Here is a 20,024-nt window from a genome sequence, read left to right on the forward strand (position 1 = left end):
GCCAAGGAACCAGAGCGCCTCTAATAGCCTGGAGCCTCTAAAAGCTTTGACCACAGCTCAGCTTGCTCCCTGCAAGCCCTTTGAAGCGCTTCCTTCGAACTTGCTTTGCATATTCTGGTCAGATCTGAATCAGACTTGCAGGAATTACCCCTCTCGGTAACAGTCTAGGTGGCTGCCTTAGCTTGTCAGTGACACACGGGGCAGGCGTGCTGACGTAAGGCTGAGACGTATTTGATTCCAGCGAGGGGGCAGAGCCACCACCCTCTGCAGCTCTCTTCCTCCTCTCTGATGCAGAGTGTGGGTGTGGGTGAAAGAGAAAGCAAGGCACGGGGTGGTGGGGGGGGGGGCGGGGGTGGAGAAAAGGCTCAAGTCATGTTTTTCATTAAAAAATAGTGCTCTTTATTATAAATTACTGAAATGTTTCTTTTCTGAATATAAATATAAATATGTGCAAAGTTTGACTTGGATTGGGATTTTGTTGAGTTCTTCAAGCATCTCCTAATAGCCTCAAGGGCCTGAGTAGGGGGGAGGAGAGAGGACTGGAGGTGGAATCTTTATAAAAGACAGAGTGATTGAGGCAGATTGTAAACATTATTAAAAAACAAGAAACGAACCAAAAAATAGAGAAAAAAAACCACCCCAACACACAACTGCCCTGTCCAGCCCAATACCTGACACAGAATACTTTGTGTTTGTTTAGTTGTCCCCCCACAAAAAAACAAAACAAAAACAAAAACAAAAAACTGTTCCAGGTAATTCCATCACTGCTACATTCCTGTAAGTTGTCACTGATCAGTGCTATGGCAGAGCGGGAGCACCCGGGGTGGCAGCAGTCCAGCCTCTCCAATGACCTCCAGCCTCCCCCACCCAGGCAGGAGGGAGGGCTGTGCAGGGCTGGGGGCAGTGGGACCTGGTGGCTCTGCTCTGACCACGAGGCGCCTGACTGGCCGATACTTGCTGGGCTAACATTTCCAGTGCTCAGCTGGGAGGCATGGGTTTCCGCCCCCCCTCCCCACTTCCCTGGCTGTGGGCTGGCTGGGTGCCCTCCGGTGAGTCCCTCAGCCTCTCCACGCCTCCAGGCTGAGTATGTGGCTTTCCTATGCTGGGTCCCTCTCCATGGGACAGGGAGCATTTAAGGCGAATCTCTTAGCCAGACATAGTCAGGAGGCACAGAGTAGAATCCCGTCTTCTCTACCAGGAGCCTGAGGTGAAAGATGTCCCGTTTCCTCCATCCTCCCGCTCCATCCACCCAGGTACAGGAAGGTATAGTATGAGTAGGAAAAGGAGACCAGCTGACCAGCCCATCCATCCCCTCCAAATGTTGCTTCCCCCTTAAAACGGAGGAAGGGCCCTGGGCTCTCAGGCACCAGGTGGACTTTGGAACCTGTGTTTTCGGTGACTGTCCCGGAGGAGAGGATGTGGGGCACCAGGATGTTTCCCTTCAGGTCACCCTAAGCCCTTCTCCCCGGAGCCAGAGAGAGGAGCATGCCACCAGGATCCTCGCCTGGGGTGGGCGGGGGGTGTGACCATTTCCTTAGCCAGCCCGCAGCCCTGGGGCCCTAAGGACCTCTCTCTCTTCCACCTTTCCCAGGCTCCACAACCAGCTCAGGTTTAAACCAAATCAAAGAGCAAACAAGTTCCGTTGGAAAGTTTGAAGATTCCCTGGCAGTTCTCATTAGTTCAGCATTCCCCAAGTGTCCCCTGTTTGGAGGCAGAGGGGAAGCTGAGGAATTGGAGGAGAATCCACTTGTGGTTGCTATCGTCCCACCAGGCCAGCTGGCTCCTCCGGAGAAGCTGGAGACTCAGGTGGTACTCCCCTTTCCCTCCAACACATTCCAGGTCCGCCTGCCACATTCTGCAGGGGGAGGGAGAGGGAGGGGCCTGTCCGCCCTCTTTCCCCCCAGAGCTACAGGACTCTCTCCTGGTTGGCTTCTTGTGCTTGTGCCATGTGCCACGGAGGAGAGGGGACGCAGGCCCCTCTCCCGACCCATGCCCTTTGCGCCATTTACCCCTTAAAGCGGGGCATCGTACTGGTCCAGGAACTCCCGAATGGGCCCCGGCAGCTGGGTGACTTTCTCATAGGAGTCCAGGTGGCCGTTGACGGTCTTCCGACAGAGATGCTGAAGAGTGGCCACGTTGGAGGAGAGGGGCCGGCTCAACACCAGGGGGATCTTCTCGCCCCCGGAGTAGATGTAATAGGCTCTTCTGGGGGGACTCCCAGGGAGTGGCTGGGCAGACGGCTGCTCGGGCACCTCGGAGGAGGGTTCAGTAGGTGGCGAGGGGAAGGAGGGGGCTCCAGGGGGCGGCATGTAGTGGTGCACCAGCTTGAGCACGCAGTCGAAGCGGGGCACGGGCTGCGTGCTCCGGGGATCGCTCTGCAGAGAGAAGCTGCCCCCCTCACACTGGATGCGCAGGTTCTTGGTCCCAGACTGGGTCTTGACGCTGAGCGTGAAGAAGTGGCGCTGGTCCGAGCTGTCGCGGATCAGAAAGGTGCCGGCGGGCTCGGCGCTGAGCAGCAGGTTCGCCTCGCCGCCGGTCACTGCGCTCCAGTAGAAGCCGCTCTCCTGCAGCTTGCGCACTGCGTTCACCACCAGCTGGTACTCGCTCTTGGAGCTGAAGGTCTTGAGGCGCAGGCTGGTGTCCAGGGGGCGGCTCATCCCGGCGGCGGGAAACTTGCTGTGGGTGACCATGGCGCACGGAGCCAGCGTGGATCTGCGCGGCGGCGGCTGCAGCTGCTTCGCGGCCTTCGCACAGCGGCCGCTACCGCATCCCGGGGGGCTGCGGAGAGGAAGGCGCGAGCGCGTGAGTGCCCGGAACCCTCCAGCGCGCCCTGCCCGCCCCGGCTCCCCTGCCTCCGCCGAGCGACTGAGGCACCCACTGCCCCGGGGGCCCTCTCCTGGGCCCGCGCTCCGATCCAGGCGCCTCACGGAGCCCGCACGGCTCCCGCCCCTGCCGGCAGGGTGGCCCCGGGCAGCCCCTTCCCCAGCGCGCACTGCAAGGGCGCAGCGTGGGAAACTCGCGCGCGGAAGTTAGGTCTCCAGGAGTGTGGCCGGGTGGGGAGCAGGAGAAGGGCCCCCGGGACTGCCTGGGCGCCGCTTAGTCCAGTGGCCCCGAGCGGTGTGGACGGAGGGAGAAACCCGAGGCACGGGGGTAGGGAGGGGACAGGAGAAGCCCGAAGGCCCCAGCCGGAGTATTCCGGGAACCTGGGATCTCCGGCTTCCATCCGCTCTGCCCCTACCTCGTCACCTCCCTGCCGGGAATGACCCGGGAAGGGGAGGGGAAACCGGGAAAAGCTCCCGGGACTGAGCGAGACCCCTCCCCACGCCGCGCTCCTCCTTCCTACCTGGTCCCGAATCGAAGTCTCCGTCCTTGGGGCTGAGCCCCCTCGGGTCCCCAAGGCGACGCGGCGGCGAGACGGCCAGCGGTGGCCCGCGCTGCGCCCAGATGTTGGCGGCCGTGAAGTCCACAAAGGAGCCTTCGCGCGCGCGTCCCTCGAGCTTCCCCTGGGCGCCCGCCCTGCCCCCTGCGCACCCCCGGACCAACCGGGAGGGGACCGGGAGAGGGACCGCGGCAAGGGGCCGCGGCGGGAGCTGGGCCGGGCGGACGGCGGGCGGCTGGCTGCGTGCGGGGCCGAAACGGCGGCAGCGGCGCGGGGAGTCCAAGTCGGAGCCGCCGCGGAGGCCGCGCTCGCGGGTATATAGGCGGCCGCCGCGCCCCGCCCCCCGATTCCTGGAACTGCGCGGCCGGCCTTCTTGTAATGTTTAGTCACTACTCGCAGCAGAGAAAGGCTGAGCGCGGAGGGTGAGGGAGGGGCTGCGGGCGCCGAGGGCGGGCCGCGAGCAGGGGCAGGGACCGGGAGGGACGCGCGCGGAGACAAAGCGCGACGAGAAGCGGCCGAGGCGGCCGGTGGGCGCGGCGCCAGCCCCGGCGGCGCGTTCCTGGCAGCGGCCCCTCCCCGCCGCGCGCTCCGCCCCCAACTTCTCATTCACACTTTCCCCCCACCCCCCTCCCTTCTAAGAAGGCCAATTTCTGGCAGAGGCGGGGGCGCCACTTCGGGAGAGCGGGCAGTTCTAGGAGGCCGACCTGGAGAGCCTCCCGGTTCCCCTTCCCCTTTTCTCGGACCCCGCGGGGACACCCCCTCGCCGCCACCCGGGCCTCCCCGAGGGCCCAATTGCGGGTCCAGGAGGCCCGGGCCAGCCGAAAGAGAAGTGGGGCTACCCCACAGACAGGCAGCGGGGCTGGGGTCAGACCCGGGAGCCGGAGGTTGGAGACGTGCGACAGTCACCTGCGGGCAGATCCCAGAGGGGAGACCCAGGGATGCAGGGGACGCCCCTGCGTGGCAGCTACCCAGCCTCGGCCCACTGCCAGGTTCTTTGCCAACCCTAACGCGAATGTGGAGCTCCCCCCCTCCTCTCCCCCGTGAAAACGCTTTCATGCACTGGGGTCTGAAAACCTGGTTGGTACGGTGTGGGTTGGGCCAGGTGCTCTCGGCCGGGCTGGAGAGCGCGAGGTGGAACGATGGCCCCAACCTACGGCCCGCGTCCGCCAGAGGGCGCCCTGGGGTCTCCTAGGGGCGTGCACTTTGGTGCTGCGCGCCCCAGGCCTTGGAATAGGCACGCCAGGGGTCTGCGGGAATGGCTGTCTCCGGAGCTGGAAAGGTGGCCGAGAAGGGGGAATTCACACCCCAGGCTGGGGTCAGACCTGGGAATAAAATTCTAGCAGGAGAGAATTTCCGGAAAGCAGTTTTCAGGGGTTCAGGCTATTGCCAGATGGCCCACACCCCCTGGGATGTGACCCCCTGCCTCTCTTGGGGTGGGGGGAGGACTTGATCGCTGGCAGGGAGGGGGTAGAGGGGAGGAGAGGAAGTGATTGAGGTGGAAGATTGGTTTGCTGCTCGTCACGTTGGCACTGATGTAGATAGTTTGGGCTTGGAGACCCGGGGCCAGCCTTATGAAGGATGGCAAGTTTTGTCATCTTGTCCCCAAATGGGCTGTGTGGTGCTGGAGACACCCAAGAGCTGCCTCAGTGGCATTTAGATTTTCGCCTCCCGGGATGCAGAGGCTGTGGCCTGGGGCCCTGCACTCTTCCTAGATACCAGAATAATGAGGTGCTGAAAGGGAAGGAAGAGACTGCCGCCAGGGACAGGGAGCTTGGGATGCCAGAACCCAGAACTGGACCTTTCGCCGGCCCTGGAATTGATAGGTGCACACTGCCTTTGCCACTGTATCCTCAGTCCGTGCCATCACCTCTGTCCAACATGTGCTGGGGACTCAGTGGTATTTGGACAAGACACACAGTTTCTCTGGGCTTCCGTTTTGCCATCTGTAAAACTGGAGCCAGAACCTTTTCCTTCCCTTTGGCAGGCGGAGGCCAGAGGATCACTCGAGCACAGGCATTCAAGCCCAGCCTGGGCAGCAAAGTGAGCACCCCCATCTCTGCAAAAAATAGAAAAAAGTTAGCCAGGAGTGATGGCCTGTGCCTGCAGTTCCAGCTACTTGGGAGGCTGAGGTGGAAGGATCACTTGAGTCAGGGAGGTGGAGGCTGCAGTGAGCCATGATCGTGCCACTGCACTTTAGTCTGGGCAACAGAGTGAGACCCTGTTTAAAAAAAATAATAATAAAATAAAAAGGGCCGGGCATGGTGGCTCATGCCTGTAATCCCAGCAGTTTGGGAGGCTGAGGTGGGTGGATCACGAGGTCAGGAGATCGAGACCATCCTGGCCAACATGGTGAAACCTCGTCTCTACTAAAGATAGAAAAATTAGCTGAGTGTGGTGGCACATGCTTGTAATCCCAGCTACTTGAGAGGCTGAGGCAGGAGAATCGCTTGAACCAGGGAGTCAGAGATTGCAGTGAGCCGAGATCGCGCCATTGCACTCCAGCCTGGCAACAGAGCTCTGTCTCAAGAAAAAAAAAAAAAGGAAGAAAGAAAAAGAACGTTTTGCCATAAGAGATTTGAAATTAAAAAAAAAAAAAAGATTCTGCACATCAAAGCGTGATAGAAATAGAAGTAACCTAGTTAGTTCAACTCTCCTCCAGCCTATTAGGAGAGCAGAGGAGGAAACTGGTTTATTCAACACATTTCACAAATATTGAGCTCCATGCACCAGGCACTGGGCTGGGCATTGATATATAATGATGAGTAGGACCTGGTCTTTGCCCTCACAATGCTTGCAGGGTAATGAAATGGATTCTCCTTCTCTCTGTAATCAGTTCATTCTTTTTCTCATCCATTCAGTGTTACGTGGCTGCATGACCATACACTTCTGGGTAGAGCCCAGTGAAGACAAAGAAGACTCAAGGAATAGCCCTTGAGCTAATGGATGAGAAAGTGCTTTGTAAATTACAATGCTCTGACACAAGTCAAGTTCATTCATCCATTCCATAAACCTTTGCTGAGAGCCTGCTTTTGCCAGGCACAGGGCAAAGTGCTGGAAGACAGAAGTGCTGGGTGAATCCTGCAGGGGTAGATGGCCGAGGCAATCGACATGGAGCCCCCAGGTGATGAGTGAGGTGGGAGGTGCAGGGCTCCCTGCCTACTGACTCAGGAGATCCAACTGCTGTTCGGGCTCTATCACCCAGTAGCTGTGTGACTTTAGGCAATCTGCCTTACCAGCTGTGCCTCGGTTTCCTTATTTGTAAAATGGTTGGAGAGTAGTACCTACCTCATTGAGTTGTCTGGAGCTCCCACATGCAAAATGCTTAGAGTGGTGCCTTGCACATAGGAAGTGCTCAGTGCATTTTAACTGTCATGATTTTGAAAGCACTGGGGAGGCTTTGAGGAGAGGGAGGAGTGAGCTGAGCTGCTGCAGCTTGGGCTCATAGGGTTGGCTATGGATGTAAGCTGCCTTGTTTTGGGGAACCATACATCTCCTATGGAAGATACATTCCAAAAAGCTGCTTGTCTTGAAACAGGTCAACCAGCCACCAAGCTTCTTTTTTTTTTTTTTGAGACGGAGTCCCACTCTGTCACCCAGGTTGGAGTGCAGTGGTGCCATCTTGGCTCACTGCAACCTCCGCCTCCCGGGTTTAAGTGATTCTCTTGCCTCAGCCTCTCAAGTACTTGGGATTACAGGCGTGTGCCACCATGCCTGGCTAATTTTTTTTGTATTTTTAGTAGAGACAGGGTTTTGCTATGTTGGCCAGGCTGGTCTCGAACTCCTGACCTCAGGTGATCCGCCCGCCTTGGCCTCCCAAAGTGCTGGGATTACAGGCGTGAGCCACCGTGCCTGGCCTTCCCTTTGTCATTCTCTCCCATGGTCTCCCATCGCTTTCTGGATGAATCCAGACTCCTCGGTGCAGTGTGTGTCCCACGCTGCTCCATGTCAGTTTCATCGGCTGCCACTGCCTCAGCGGCTGGTGCCTCGTGCTCTAGCTACATGGAGCTCCAAGCTGTCCAGAAGGTAACGTTCCTCAGTCCTGGGTTTCTGCACATTTGCTTCCCTGTCTGGGGACAAGGAGGGAACTACCTTCCACACCTTGGCTGATTTCTACTTTTCCTTTAAAATTTGGCAGAAGGGCTGGGCGTGGTGGCACGTGCCAGTAATCCCAGCACTTTGGGAGGCCGAGGTGGGAGGATTGCTTGAGCTCAGGAGTTTGAGACCAGCTTGGGTAACACAGTGGAGACTCCATCTCTACAAAAAATTTTAAAAATTTGCCGGGCATGTTGGTGCGCGCCTGTGGTCCCAGCTACTCGGGAGGCTGAGGTGGGAGGATAGCTTGAGCCCAGCAGGTAGAGCCTGCGGTGAGCTATGATTGTGCCGCGGCATTCCAGCCTGGAAGACAGAGTGAGACTCTGTCTCCAAAAAAAAAGGAAAAAGGCAGACACTCTAAACTTTCAGGTAGCTCTTTTTGCATTAACCAAAATGTTCTGACCGCGTCTCCAGTGAGGATCTTGGGGAAACAGACTATATTTGATTTTTTTTTCTTTTTAAGACTGGAACCTGGTACGTAGAATGAATCTCTAAGTCGAGGATGATGTTGACTTTTTTCCATTGTTTTTAGAGACCACAACCTGCTTTCTTCTAGAGTACTTTTTGGTTTTCCATGCAGGGCTCAGGAGCTATACAGATGGGATAGAGGGTGTGAGTGCTGGGAAGCCCCATCCATGGTTCGCTGGAGATTAGGAGGCCTGTTAATCTGAAGACAAAGGAATGAAGATGAAAACATTTCTGAAAATGTGGGTGGAGACACCTGGGCCTTTACAGGGTACACTCCAGAGCTGCTTCCAGGCAGGGACCCCGACTGAGAGAAGCCAGAGCCAGAGAGTCACAGGCTTGCTTGCTCTTATCTTCCCTCCGCTGGGGGAGTCAAGGGGAGATCTGGCCCCTCTGCTCTGCCCTCCTGATTTCCCGTCTAAGGGATTTAGGAGACTCTCGCCTTTTCCTAATCTCTCCCTTTGCAGAATTTCTGCGAAGTCACAATCCCATTTCCAGGCAAAGGTGCTTGGTCATAAAGATAATAAAGATATTCATTCATGATGGAGGGGAAGTACACAGTGGTTTCAGCTGCCTGTAGGGCTCCACTTACTCATGGTGTGCGACAGATGCTGAGCCCTTCCCCAAATCTCATGGATGGGAAGGAAACCTGGCACCGCAGGGTGGTCGCGGGAAGCCATGGCATGGCTTGGTGAACACAGGCTTGCCAGCCCGGGGGCGGATGCTGAGGTTGCCATTGTTGGTGGCTGCATCTGCAGCTAGATGGGTCAGGATGCCGGCCTCAGACCACAGCGTTGCTAAATGCCAAACCCAAGGCCTCCCTGTCTTTAACACTGCTGGGCATTCTACAGCGCAAGGAGGCAGCTGGGGCTGGACTGCCCAGTGCCTGCCATTGACTGTGCATCTTCTGCCTGTGAGCTAGCCTGCCACACCTGGGGATACACGGTGGGGAAATCAATCAGCTTCCCTCCCTTCTAGAGCTTCAGGTCCGGCGTTGGTGTCTAGAGGCAAGGGGAGAAGGCAGGGAGGCCTCTTCCTTTCTGTCCCCCTTTCTCTTGGCCAATTTGGAGGACATAGTGGGGGACCTGTTTCTCATCTGACCTCCTGGAAGCCCTGCCTGCTGCTCCAGTGTGGCTCTCCCAGGGCTGAGGCCTGGAACCCAGGGCTGGGCTACCTGGGGTGCTCAGCTCTGCCGCACCCCAGCCCTCCTCGGCTGCAGCCCTGGCTTCTTTTCTTACCCACCAGGATGGCCCGTGGGACTAACCTTGCAGCCTGCAGGACTATGGCACAGATGACCTTTCCGGAGCAGGGGAAGAGTTCACAGGTCTCAGACCAGGTTGACCCTGAGCCCTCTCCTTCCTGCTTCGCATAGGGGCGGGCCAAGGGAGGCAGGGACAATGGCATTCCTGTTTGCAGGCCTTTGTTCCCGCCAGGAGGGGCCCCGGAGCTAATAAAAAGGTTTGTGGCTCCGACGTCTAAGAGGCAGTGGAGGAGTTCTTTCAAGCCTGACATTCCAGGCCCAGCCGGCCTCTGGCATTTCCCAGAAAAACTTCGAGGAGGGGAGGGGAAAGAAAACACTTGAGGGACCCACCCACCTACCCACCGCCCGCCTTCTCGGATTCCTCGTTCCCTCTGGGGATTGGGCTGGGCTTGAGTGCCAGGACCCCTGCCCTGGGGGGCCCATTCCTCCACCCACAGAGGGGCCCTGGGAAGTTGAGAGGGTGAGAGTGGGTAAGTGGGGGGTGACTCTAGGAGGGTGCAGAGAGGATGAAATATTGGGGGCGCAGTGAGAAGAGGAGGAAAGTTTCTTCCCACTTTGTCAAAGAGGAATCCACATCTGCTACAAGTTTGGAGTTGGAGGGTGGGGAGTGAGGAGTTAGCTCCTAGCCAATATCTCCTCTGACCCCAAACCGACAAACGCTGCTGTGTCCGAGGCTGGGGTGGGAAGAGTTTCTATTTGCCCTGAAGCAGCTGCGGGAACAGACATCAGGGCAGCAGGGCAGTTCTGGGAAGTGAGGCTGTGGTGAACCATCTGGGCGGCAATGCAGACGAGGCAGTGCCCAGGAGGGGGAGGGCCCGGGAGTGGGTGAGGAGGCCATGCTGTCTCCGGGAGACGTGCCTCTTGGGATGTCCTGGGCCCAGGCGCCCTTGGAGAGGCAGGAGCTGGTGGGGGACCAGCTGAGTGCAGCTGTTCGGCTCGCTCTGCAATACTGCAGTTGGGCTGGCTGCTGGAGCCAGGGGGGCACGGTCGGGTGCCCTGACTCTCCTGGGGCTCTGGGGCAGGTGCTCCTCACAACCATGGTGTGCCTGCAGCCTCTGGTCAAGCTCCTGCAGCCCGGATGCAGGCTTCCTTCTGAGCCTCTCACCCTCTGGGAAGTCTGTGCCTCCTCTGCAGGGTGAAGCACACCTGGTGTGCACCGTGCCATGCACTGATTGTTGGACAAGTTCAAATAGAAAATGATAGGCCGGGCGTGGTGGCTCACACCTGTAATCCCAGCACTTTGGGAGGCCAAGGCTGGTGGATCACCTGAGGTCAGGAGTTCGAGACCAGCCTGGCCAACATGGTGAAACCCTGTCTCTACTAAAAATACAAAATTAGCTGGGCGCAGTGGCGCATGCCCAGTAATCCTAGACCCTCAGGAGGTGGAGGCGGGAGAATCGCTTAAAACTGGGAGGTGGAGATTTACAGTGAGCTGAGATTGTGCCATTGCACTCCAGCCTGGGAGACAAAAGCGAAACTCCATCTCAAAAAAAAGAAAAAAGTAAAAGAAAAAGAAAAAAGAAAATAATACCTCTCTCTGGCTCCCAAGATCCTGAACCAACTTCGAAGGCAGAGAAGTGGGGCTGGAGCCTCCACCAAGGACAAGGAGGTGAGACTCTAAGGCGTCTAAGGTGAAACTGGGGCAGCTATCCCCACGTGTTCCTTCCTCCCTCCCCTTGCCGGCACTGTACTCACTAGGCCTTAGGTTGCTGTTGTTCAGAGTTTCTTAACCTGGAGTACATGAACTGCCTCTTCCCAGGTTTCATACTCCCCCAACAGCCACTCCCCCGATAATTGCAAACAAAATGCTGGCGGAGGGTCAGGCCCCTGGGGGCTGCAGGACCCGCTTGGAGTCACTTCTTGTCTCTGCAACACTTGTTTTTTGTTTGACATAGTATCGCTCTGTTGCCCAGGCTGGAGTGCAGGGGCGCGATCTCAGCTCACGGCAACCTTTGCCTCTGGGGTTCAAGCGATTCTTCTGCCTCAGCCTCCTGAGTAGCTGGGATTACAGGTGCACACCACCACGCCTGGCTAATTTTTTGTATTTTTAGGCAGAGACGGTGTTTGCCATGTTGCCCAGACTTGTCCTGAACTCCTGAGCTCAGGCAATCCACCGGTCTCGCTCTCCCAAAATGCTGGGATCACAGGCGTGAGCCACTGCACCCAGCCATAACACTTGTTTTACACTACCATTCATTCCTTGAGTAGTTATTTATTTATTTATTTATTTATTTAAGATGGAGTCTTGCTCTGTCGCCCAGGCTGGAGTGCAGTGGCACAATCTCGGCTCACTGCAACTTCCGCCTCCCAGTTCAAGTCATTCTCCTGCCTCAGCCTCCCGAGTAGCTGGGACTACAGGTGCCCACCACCACGCCTGGCTAATTTTTGTATTTTTTAGTAGAGATGGGGTTTCACCATATTGGCCAGCCTCCTGACCTTGTGATCCGCCCGTCTCAGCCTCCCAAAGTGCTGGGATTATAGGCATGAGCCACCGCACCCTGCCTGGAGTAGATATTTATTGAGCACCTACTATGTGTCAGGTATTGAGTTAGGTGCCAGAAATTTATCAGTCTTGGATCTCATGGAGCTTAGATGTTTTTCCAGAAGGACAAGATTCTTCCAGAATTATATCGGGATTGATTAATTTTGACTGTGCTGCGTACTATGAAGAAGTCCCAGGAGCTATGTGAGCCTATTACGGGGAGACCTAATCTATTGGGGGGACAACCAAGGGGGATTCCCTGAAGAAGTAACACATATAGGCTGATGGGAAGCTGAGGTCTAGAGCGGTCCCTGCCCGGTGCGAGGTCTCCCAGTCAGATCGTGGCAGAGCTCCAGCTGGTGCCCAGGTTGGTTGACTAGACTCCCAGGCTTTCCCCACACACAGGCTTGTCCGGCCTCCCTCCAGGCCACTCGGTGGCATACACAGGGGAGGGAAGGACGGGGAGCTGGCAGAGGCAGGGAGGACCTGCTGGTGGGACAGGCATGCCCCTGGTGCCAAGTGCCCAGGCGTCTGCTGCCCACTGTCTTTTCCCATTCACTTCTACTTCACTCTCCCTCTCACTCCCCAAAGGCCTTAGCCCCCTGCTTCCAGCTCAAGCTGAAGTGGCTGTGAGCTGAGCTAAGAAGACCCCACTTCACCAGGAGGAGTGCCTCACGCCTGTAATCCCAGCACTTTGAAAGGCCGAGGCAGGTGGATCACGTGAGGTCAGGAGTTTAAGACCAGCCTGGCCAACATGGCGAGACCCCTTCTCTACTAAAAATACAAAAATTAGCCCGGAGTGGTGGCGCGCACCTGTAGTCCCAACTACTCAGGAGGCTGAGGTGGAAGAATCTCTTGAATCGGGGAGGCAGAGGCTGCAGTGGAGCTGAGATTGCACCACTGCATTCCAGCCTGGGGGACAGAGTGAGACTCTGTCTCAAAAAAAAAAAAAAGAAAAGAACCCATTTAATTCTACCTGTGGGAGGTGGTTCAGGCATTTGTGGAACTTTGAAAATTGAAAACATAGTTTGTGAATAGGTAAGACAGCCAGCCCCATAGGTCAGCATTCGAAAGGTGCAATCAGGCAAGCCAGAGTCTTCCCCTCCTGTTCCCTGGCTTCCTGTGCCACCTGGGGCATTTTTTTTTCTTTTCTTATTTACAGACCAGAAGATTCAGGCTACTCTGGGCACAATGCCTGTGAATTAGCCCTGCTCTGCAAGAAGCAGCCAAAAAAAAAAAAAAAAAAAGATGCAGAGTGGTGGCGTGTGCATGGCTGAATGCAGTCTGTAGATGCAGTAGCTGTGTGGCCTATACAGAATTAAAACAATTTTTGAGACAACATTAAGAAAATCTGGAAATTTCACATCTACATTTAAATCTGGAGCTTTTCTTGGAAAAATGGGACACTCTGTAGCAGTAGACCACATTCTGGCACATCCCCATTGGCCCTTCAGGTGGGGCATGGGCTCCCCAGGTCAGCACAGGCCCACCCTCCAGGGTGACCACCTTCCCCTTCCTTCCCTTCCCTGCCAGGGTCTGCAGGCATTGAGGCAGCAACTCAGCCTGACCTCTGCCTCTCCCAAGCTAAAGGGCAAGGAAGGCTATGGACTTTGGGGGATTTATTTTGAGTCTCTTTCCTGAATTTGAGGAGACTGGAAATAAATAAAGTCTGGCCAGGAGGAGGAGTCCAGCTCTTCCTGTCCCACTGGCCCTTCCCTCTTGGACCTCATCTTAAGCAGGTATGCTCGGCCTCTTCCTCTACTTCATGGTGGGGGCTGGGCAGGGAGAAGCTGCGGGGCCGGGGACCCTGGGATTCCCTGGGACATCACTGGGTTCCCCATGCTATGGGCTGCTGGATCTCGAAGCCTGCAGCTCCTTGCTCGGGTGGTGCTGGCGACCCGCCATGCCACAAAAGGCTGAGATTCCCCTGAAACCTAGAGCTGCTTTTATCTCTCACCGGTGACAGAGAAACAAACCAGGATGCTCTGCCCAAAAGGCATTTCCAGAAATCTGGGCTCTGGCTTCTTGTTGATCAAATGCCAGAACATCCTGGGCTTCTTTGTGGCGAGGGAGCCATTGAGCATGGGTGTTTTGTTTTGCAGATGACAAGATTTTCCACACTGAAAAGTTTAAATGATGAATGGAAGAGCTTTGACCGGCTCCCATCCCTGCACAGGGAGGTTGCTGATTCGAGCTTCCGTGTTTGTCTAATTTGTTCCTTCCGACTTTCGGCTCTTTTGCACCTTCCCTCGGCTCCAACAGGCTCAGGACCCTAGTCCCAGAAATCCTCATCTCTTCCAGTTTTAGGGCCATACAGGTCTAGCAGGGCCCATGCCAGGTACATGGCAACGGCTGTGGGGAAAGCTGTTTTTTGTCGTTGTTTCTTTTTTTAAGTACAGGGTTTCAGGCTGGGTGCGGTGGCTCATGCCTGTAATCCCAGCACTTTGGGAGGCCAAGATGGGTGGATCGCTTGAGCTCAGGAGTTCAAGACCAGCCTGGGCAACATGGCAAAACTCTGTCTCTAGAAAAAATACAAAAATTAGCCTGGCGTGGTGGTGCGCACCTGTAGTCCCAGCTACTTGGAAGGCTGAGGTGGGAGGATGGCTTGAGCCCCGCAGATGGGGGCTGCAGTGAGCCAAGATCATGCCACTGCACTCCAGTCTGGGCAACTGAGTGAGACCCTCTCTCAAAAAGAAAAAAAAGAAAAAAGAAAAAACACAGGGTCTCACTCTGTCACTCAGGCTGGAGTGCAAGTGGCTATTCACAGGCGCGATCTCGTTACTGATCAGCATGAGAATTTTTACCTGTCCCTTTTCCCACCTGGGCCGGTTCACCCCTCCTTGGGCAACCTGGTGGAGGCCACCATATTGATGCTGAATTTAGTGAGAACACCTGATTGGCATAGTGCCCTACAGCCGGAATTCCTGGGCTCAGGTGATCCTCCTGCCTCAGCCTCCCAAGTAGCTGAGACTATAGGCACGTGCCACTGTGCACAGCAGAAAACTTTTCTAAGCCAGGAGTTGGCAAACTATGGGGCACGTGCTGGAGGACGATTTTTGTAAATAAGGTTTTATTGGATTGCAGCCAGGCTCATTCAAATTGTCTGTGGCTTTCACACCAGAGTTGAGTAGTTGCCACCGAGACCATCTGGCCTACAAAGTAGAACATATTTATTTATTTATTTGTGTGGGGTTTTTTTGTTTGTTTGTTTGTTTGGCTTTTTTGAGACAGGGTGTCACTCTGTCACCCAGGCTGGAGTGTAGTGGTGTGATCACCGCTCACTGCAGCCTCCACCTCCCAGGTCCAAGTGATCCTCCCACCTCAGCCTCCCAAGTAACTGGGACCACAGGCATGAGCCACCAGGCTTAGTTCATTTAAAAACATTTTTTTTTTGTAGAAATGGGGTTTCACTATGTTGACCAGACTGGTCTCAAACTCCTGGTCTGAAGCCATCCTCCCCCTTGGCCTCCCAGAGTGTTGGGATTACAGGTGGGAGCCACTGCTCCTGGCCGAAAATATTTACTATTTGCCCTTTAAGAAAACATATGCTGGCCAGGTGCGGTGGCTCATGCTTGTAATCCCAGCAGTTTGGGAGGCCGAGGCGGGAAGATTGTTTGAAGTCAGGGGTTCGAGACCAGCCTGGCCAATATGGAGAAACCCTGTCTCTACAAAAATGCAAAAAAATTAGCTGGGCATGGTGGTCCATGCCTGTAATCCCAGCTACTCTGGAGGCTGAGGCACGAGAATCTCTTTTTTTTTTTTTTTTGAGACGGACTCTCTCTTTGTCGCCCAGGCTGGAGTGCAGTGGCGCAATCTCAGCTCACTGTAAGCTCCGCCTCCTGGGTTCACGCCATTCTCCCGCCTCAGACTCCAGCTGGGACTACAGGCACCTGCCACCATGCCTGGCTAATTTTTTTTTTTTTTTTTTTTTAGTAGAGACGGGGTTTCACCGTGTTAGCCAGGATGGTCTCGATCTCCTGACCTCGTGATCCGCCCGCCTCGGCCTCCCAAAGTGCTGGGATTACAGGCGTGAGCCACCGCCACCACCATGCCCGGCCGAGAATCTCTTAAACTCGGGGCGGAGTTTACAGTGAGTGGAGATCATGCCACTGCATTCCAGCCTGGGTGATAGAGCGAGACTCTGTCTCAAAAAACAAAACAAGACTTGGCTGGGCTTGGTGGCTCATGCCTGTAATCCCAGCACTTTGGGAGGCTGGGGCGGGCGGATCACCTGAGGTCAGGAGATCAAGACCAGCCTGGTCAATATGGTGAAATACCGTCTCTACTAAAAATACAAAAAATTAGCCGGACGTGGTGGCAGGCACCTGTAGTCCCAGCTACTCGGGAAGCTGAGGCAGGAGAATCGCTTGAACCCAGGAGGCGGAGGTTGCAGTGAGCTGAGATTGTGATTGCGCCATTGCATTCCAGCTTGGATGACAGAGTGAGGCTCTGTCTCCAAAAAAACAAAACAAAACCAAAACGTATGCTGAGCCCTGCTTGTAGGGAAAAGAAGTCTGTCTTGTGCCAGGGAGAGCTGGAGTTAGGGCTTAGTGTTGGTGGGAACGGTATCAGGGACTGCTGTGAATGATCAGAGTAACAGCTTAGCAGGGAGAGGAGAACTTGGGGAGGTATTGGAAGGGGATGAAGACAGGAAAAGGGCTGGGGCCTGTGGGGAGACTGGGGGCTCAGGGAAGCCAGCCCCAAAAGGTGGACTGAGCTTTCAGCTTGCAAACTGATAGCAAACAGCAGGTCAGAGGTCTCCCCAGGAGGCCAAGCCACCCTTGTCCCCAGCATTGGTGGAAAAGCAAGACCACAGTGGTTCCCTGTTCCAGCTGGGAGGCTCCAGAGCTCCCTGCCTTTGGCCCCATGTGCATTCCTCACTCCAGCATTGGTGCCCGGTTCTGGGGCCAGATCCTCTTCACAGTGCTCAGAGCACACAAAGATTCATGAGCTTGCCTTCTGATGGGGCAGAGACAAAACACACAACAGCAAACGATTAGGTCACTGTATGGAAGAGGAAGAAACTAAAATCCTGTCATCCAGGTTGGTCCATCTTCTTCTTCTTTTTTTTTTTTTTTGAGATGGAGTCTAGCTCTGTCGCCCAGGCTGGACTACAGTGGCGTGATCTCGGCTCACTCCAACCTCCGCCTCCCAGGTTCAAGCGATTCGCCTGCCTCAGCCTCCTGGGTAGCTGGGACTACAGGCACGTGCCACCCCGCCTGGCTAATTTTTTTGTATTTTTAGTAGAGACGGGGTTTCACCGTGTTAGCCAGGATGGTCTCGATCTACTGACCTCATGATCCAACCACCTCGGCCTCCCAAAGTGCTGGGATTACAGGTGTGAGCCACTACACCCGGCCTCCATCTTGCTTCTAACCTTTAAGCCGTCCTTGTTGATTCCTGGGCATAGGCCGAACTAACTTTGGGAAGGAATTCAGTTCATGGTTTGACTCTGAAACAAAATTGACAACAGCCCTTTCCCGAAAAGACTCCCTTCTTGCCTGGGGTCCAGTCTGCCTTTGCAGGACTAACAAATTAGCTATAAGATTAGAAATTACAGTTTAGGGTCATGCAGCCTCTGGCTCCAAGAATCTGAACCTCCCCAAATTGCTCCTGGGGATAACATCACTATTGTAAAACTGCAGATCAGTGTGTGAGATATTTTGCAGACCCTGCACTCATGGATCAGCTGACACCACCCAGACTGGTTATCTGGCTCAACCAGTTCTGCCATCCCACCCAGGAATAGAAGACAGCAAGAAAAACTCACTTCAACCTTCTACGATTCCATCTCCAACCTGACCAATCAGCACTCCCCATTTCCCAAGCTCCCTTACCAGCCAAATTCTCTTTAAAAACTCTGATCCCCGAATGCTTGGGGAGACTGATTTGAGTAATAATAAAACTCTGGTCTCCCGGTCTCCCGCACAGTCAGCTCTGCGTGAATCACTCTTTCTCCATTGCAATGCCTCTGTCTTGATAAATCATTTCTGTCTGGGCGGCAGGCAAGGTGAACCCATTGGGCAGTTACAGTTTCATCCCATCTCCAGCATGCAGGCTGCATTCCTTTTAACAAAGAACAGGCTCCTCACAAACAGCTGATCAGCCCCCCGGGACAGTTTCTCATCTCTGGAGGCAGAAGGTGGGCCGGACAGCCACTTCCTCCCTTTGGAATTTGCTAACAGCTCTGTGTTTGGGAGAGACCCTCTCTCAGCAAGCAAGGTAGAGGGGGAGGGGCCTTCCTCTTGTGTTACTGTGATTTTCGGTTCAGGGAGTGAATCACAGGCAGTGAGGCGTGGGCTGTTGGCTCAGGATTTCCTGGTGTTTCCTGCCTGGGATAGCTGCCCCACTCTCAGGGGCAGCAGCCCACCACTCCTTGACGTCAACTCTCCCTCCAATGAATGGGTTTCCTTTTCCGTTTGGGAAGACATGGGATCTGCCGTCAATCCCGTCGACCCTGTCTTTCTAACTCTGGCACCTCCTGTCTGGGAAGGAGCGAGTGCGACTAACGAGAAGGCAGTGGGTGAGGGCAGGAGGGCGAGGGGGACTCAGAGGACAGATGTCTTCTTGCCCGCAGTCATTGAGATGGGAATCCAGAAACCCCATCCACAGCAGTAGTGTCCAACCCAGATTGCGAGCTGGCCAAGCAGCTTTGGGATACCCTGAGTGCTCCCAGGCAGGCTCTCTGGGTCACCTTTGTTGTCTGGGAGGGTCTTATCTCCTCTACTTGTTTTCAGTAACTAGCCCAGATGAGACCTCCTGACACGAAGAATGCATGTGCTGTCATCCTGTAAATGGAATCATTTAAAAATTGCACAATCTCTGAAAACCATTATTTAACATTTTTGCAACCTCGAAATGTATGTGTCCCCGGGCAAAGTCGTGGTTGCCTCACTCTGGTGAAAGCTCTGTCTGTTTTAAACTAGCCATGAAGGCCAGAGGCTCTCGATGTGTGGTTTCAGAAGGGACTGGGTCATTCCTTGATGTTTATCCTTAGTGTAAATACTTATTAGTGTGACTTACCATGCTATCAATATTGCTGTCTGTTACTAGCATTTCTTTAAGGTTGGGAATTCCCGGTGAGCCTGTACCATGGCTGTTTGTCTCAGTACCTCGCACAGCAAAGTGCCCATGCAGAAAAGCTGCCAGCTCCTTCTAGGATGATAACCAGGCTCCCACAGCCCATGTGGCGCTCACCGCTGATCATGACGGTGTAGCCATACAGCAAGTGTTTACTCTGCAACAACCGTGGGCCAGGAACAGTGCAAAAGTGGAACCATGCAATGGATGGCCTCATTCTAGTTACTGGAAGTTAGGAAATTTGATGATTCACCATTTCTAACTTGGAAGGGTTGAATCAAATTCCATGTAGTATTAGTAAAGCTATCTAAATGCAAAAGAAAACTTTAAGCCAATCTGAAATACTTGTTGATTGTCAACAATTTGGAAACTCCTTAATGGCACCAAATAACCAACATTAACATTTGGGGGTATTTACTTTCAGTCTTTCTGTATACATACACGCATTTCCTCTTTCTTTCTCGCCTTTAATGAAATGAGATGGTCTCTACACTACTCCTTGGTAATTTGGCTTTTACACTAATGTCATTAAATATTCTTCCAGAACACGTTATTTTTATGAATGTGTGGTCTTCCAACATACTGATGTATCATTATTTAACCAACCCCCCTACCCTGAAGATATGCTTCCACACTTCTGATATCATGAACAAGGCTGAGATGAACATTCTTGTGGGAATGTGTAGTTGATTTCCCTGCATAATCTGTGGAAGTGGACTTTGGAGTGTTTTTTTCAGTGTGTCCATATCTTTTTTTTTTGAGACTGAGTTTTGCTCTTGTTGCCCAGGCTGGAGTGCAATGGCGCGATCTCGACTCACTGCAACTTCCACCTCCCAGGTTCAAGTGATTCTCCTGCCTCAGCCTTCCTGAGTAGCTAGGATTACAGGCATGTGCCACCACGCCCGTCTAATTTTGTATTTTTAGTAGAGACGGGGTTTCTCCATGTTGGTTAGGCCGGTCTCGAACTCCCGACCTCAGATGATCCGCCCGCCTCGGCCTCCCAAAGTGCTGGGATTACAGGTGTGAGCCACTGTGCCCGGCCCACATGTCCATATCATTTTAACCTCACAACACAGTACACTATGATTATGTCCTACAGCTTTTCCAGTTTCCAGGTCCCAGCCTATGTGGGTCAGCCAGGGAGCTGCATATTACAGATCAGAGATCACCTCTCCTGCCTTTCAGAATGCCACAAAGTTTTCCATTTTAAAATTAGCTGCAAAAAGTGTTCTTGGGCCGGGCGTGGTGGCTCACGCCTGTAATCC

The 20,024-nt window shown here is 54.4% G+C and overlaps 1 protein-coding gene across 1 annotated transcript; it reads right to left on the bottom strand.

The window, feature by feature from the left end:
• Nucleotides 1-375: 375 nt before the first annotated feature.
• SOCS3 (suppressor of cytokine signaling 3) lies at nucleotides 376-3,764 on the bottom strand. Its single transcript, XM_054456689.2, has 2 exons — nucleotides 3,344-3,764; nucleotides 376-2,778 (listed from the first exon to the last, which is right to left on the bottom strand). Exon 2 carries the CDS (start codon nucleotides 2,688-2,690, stop codon nucleotides 2,013-2,015), a length of 678 nt encoding a protein of 225 aa, XP_054312664.1. The 5' UTR covers nucleotides 2,691-2,778; nucleotides 3,344-3,764; the 3' UTR covers nucleotides 376-2,012.
• Nucleotides 3,765-20,024: the final 16,260 nt, after the last annotated feature.

This window comes from Pongo pygmaeus, chromosome 19, assembly GCF_028885625.2.
Source record: "Pongo pygmaeus isolate AG05252 chromosome 19, NHGRI_mPonPyg2-v2.0_pri, whole genome shotgun sequence".
Classification (NCBI taxonomy): domain Eukaryota; kingdom Metazoa; phylum Chordata; class Mammalia; order Primates; family Hominidae; genus Pongo; species Pongo pygmaeus.

Coding starts and splice junctions, on each gene's coding strand:
- SOCS3 (XM_054456689.2), bottom strand. CDS start 2,690: ATGGTCACCCACAGCAAGTTTCCCGCCGCCGGGATGAGCCGCCCCCTG.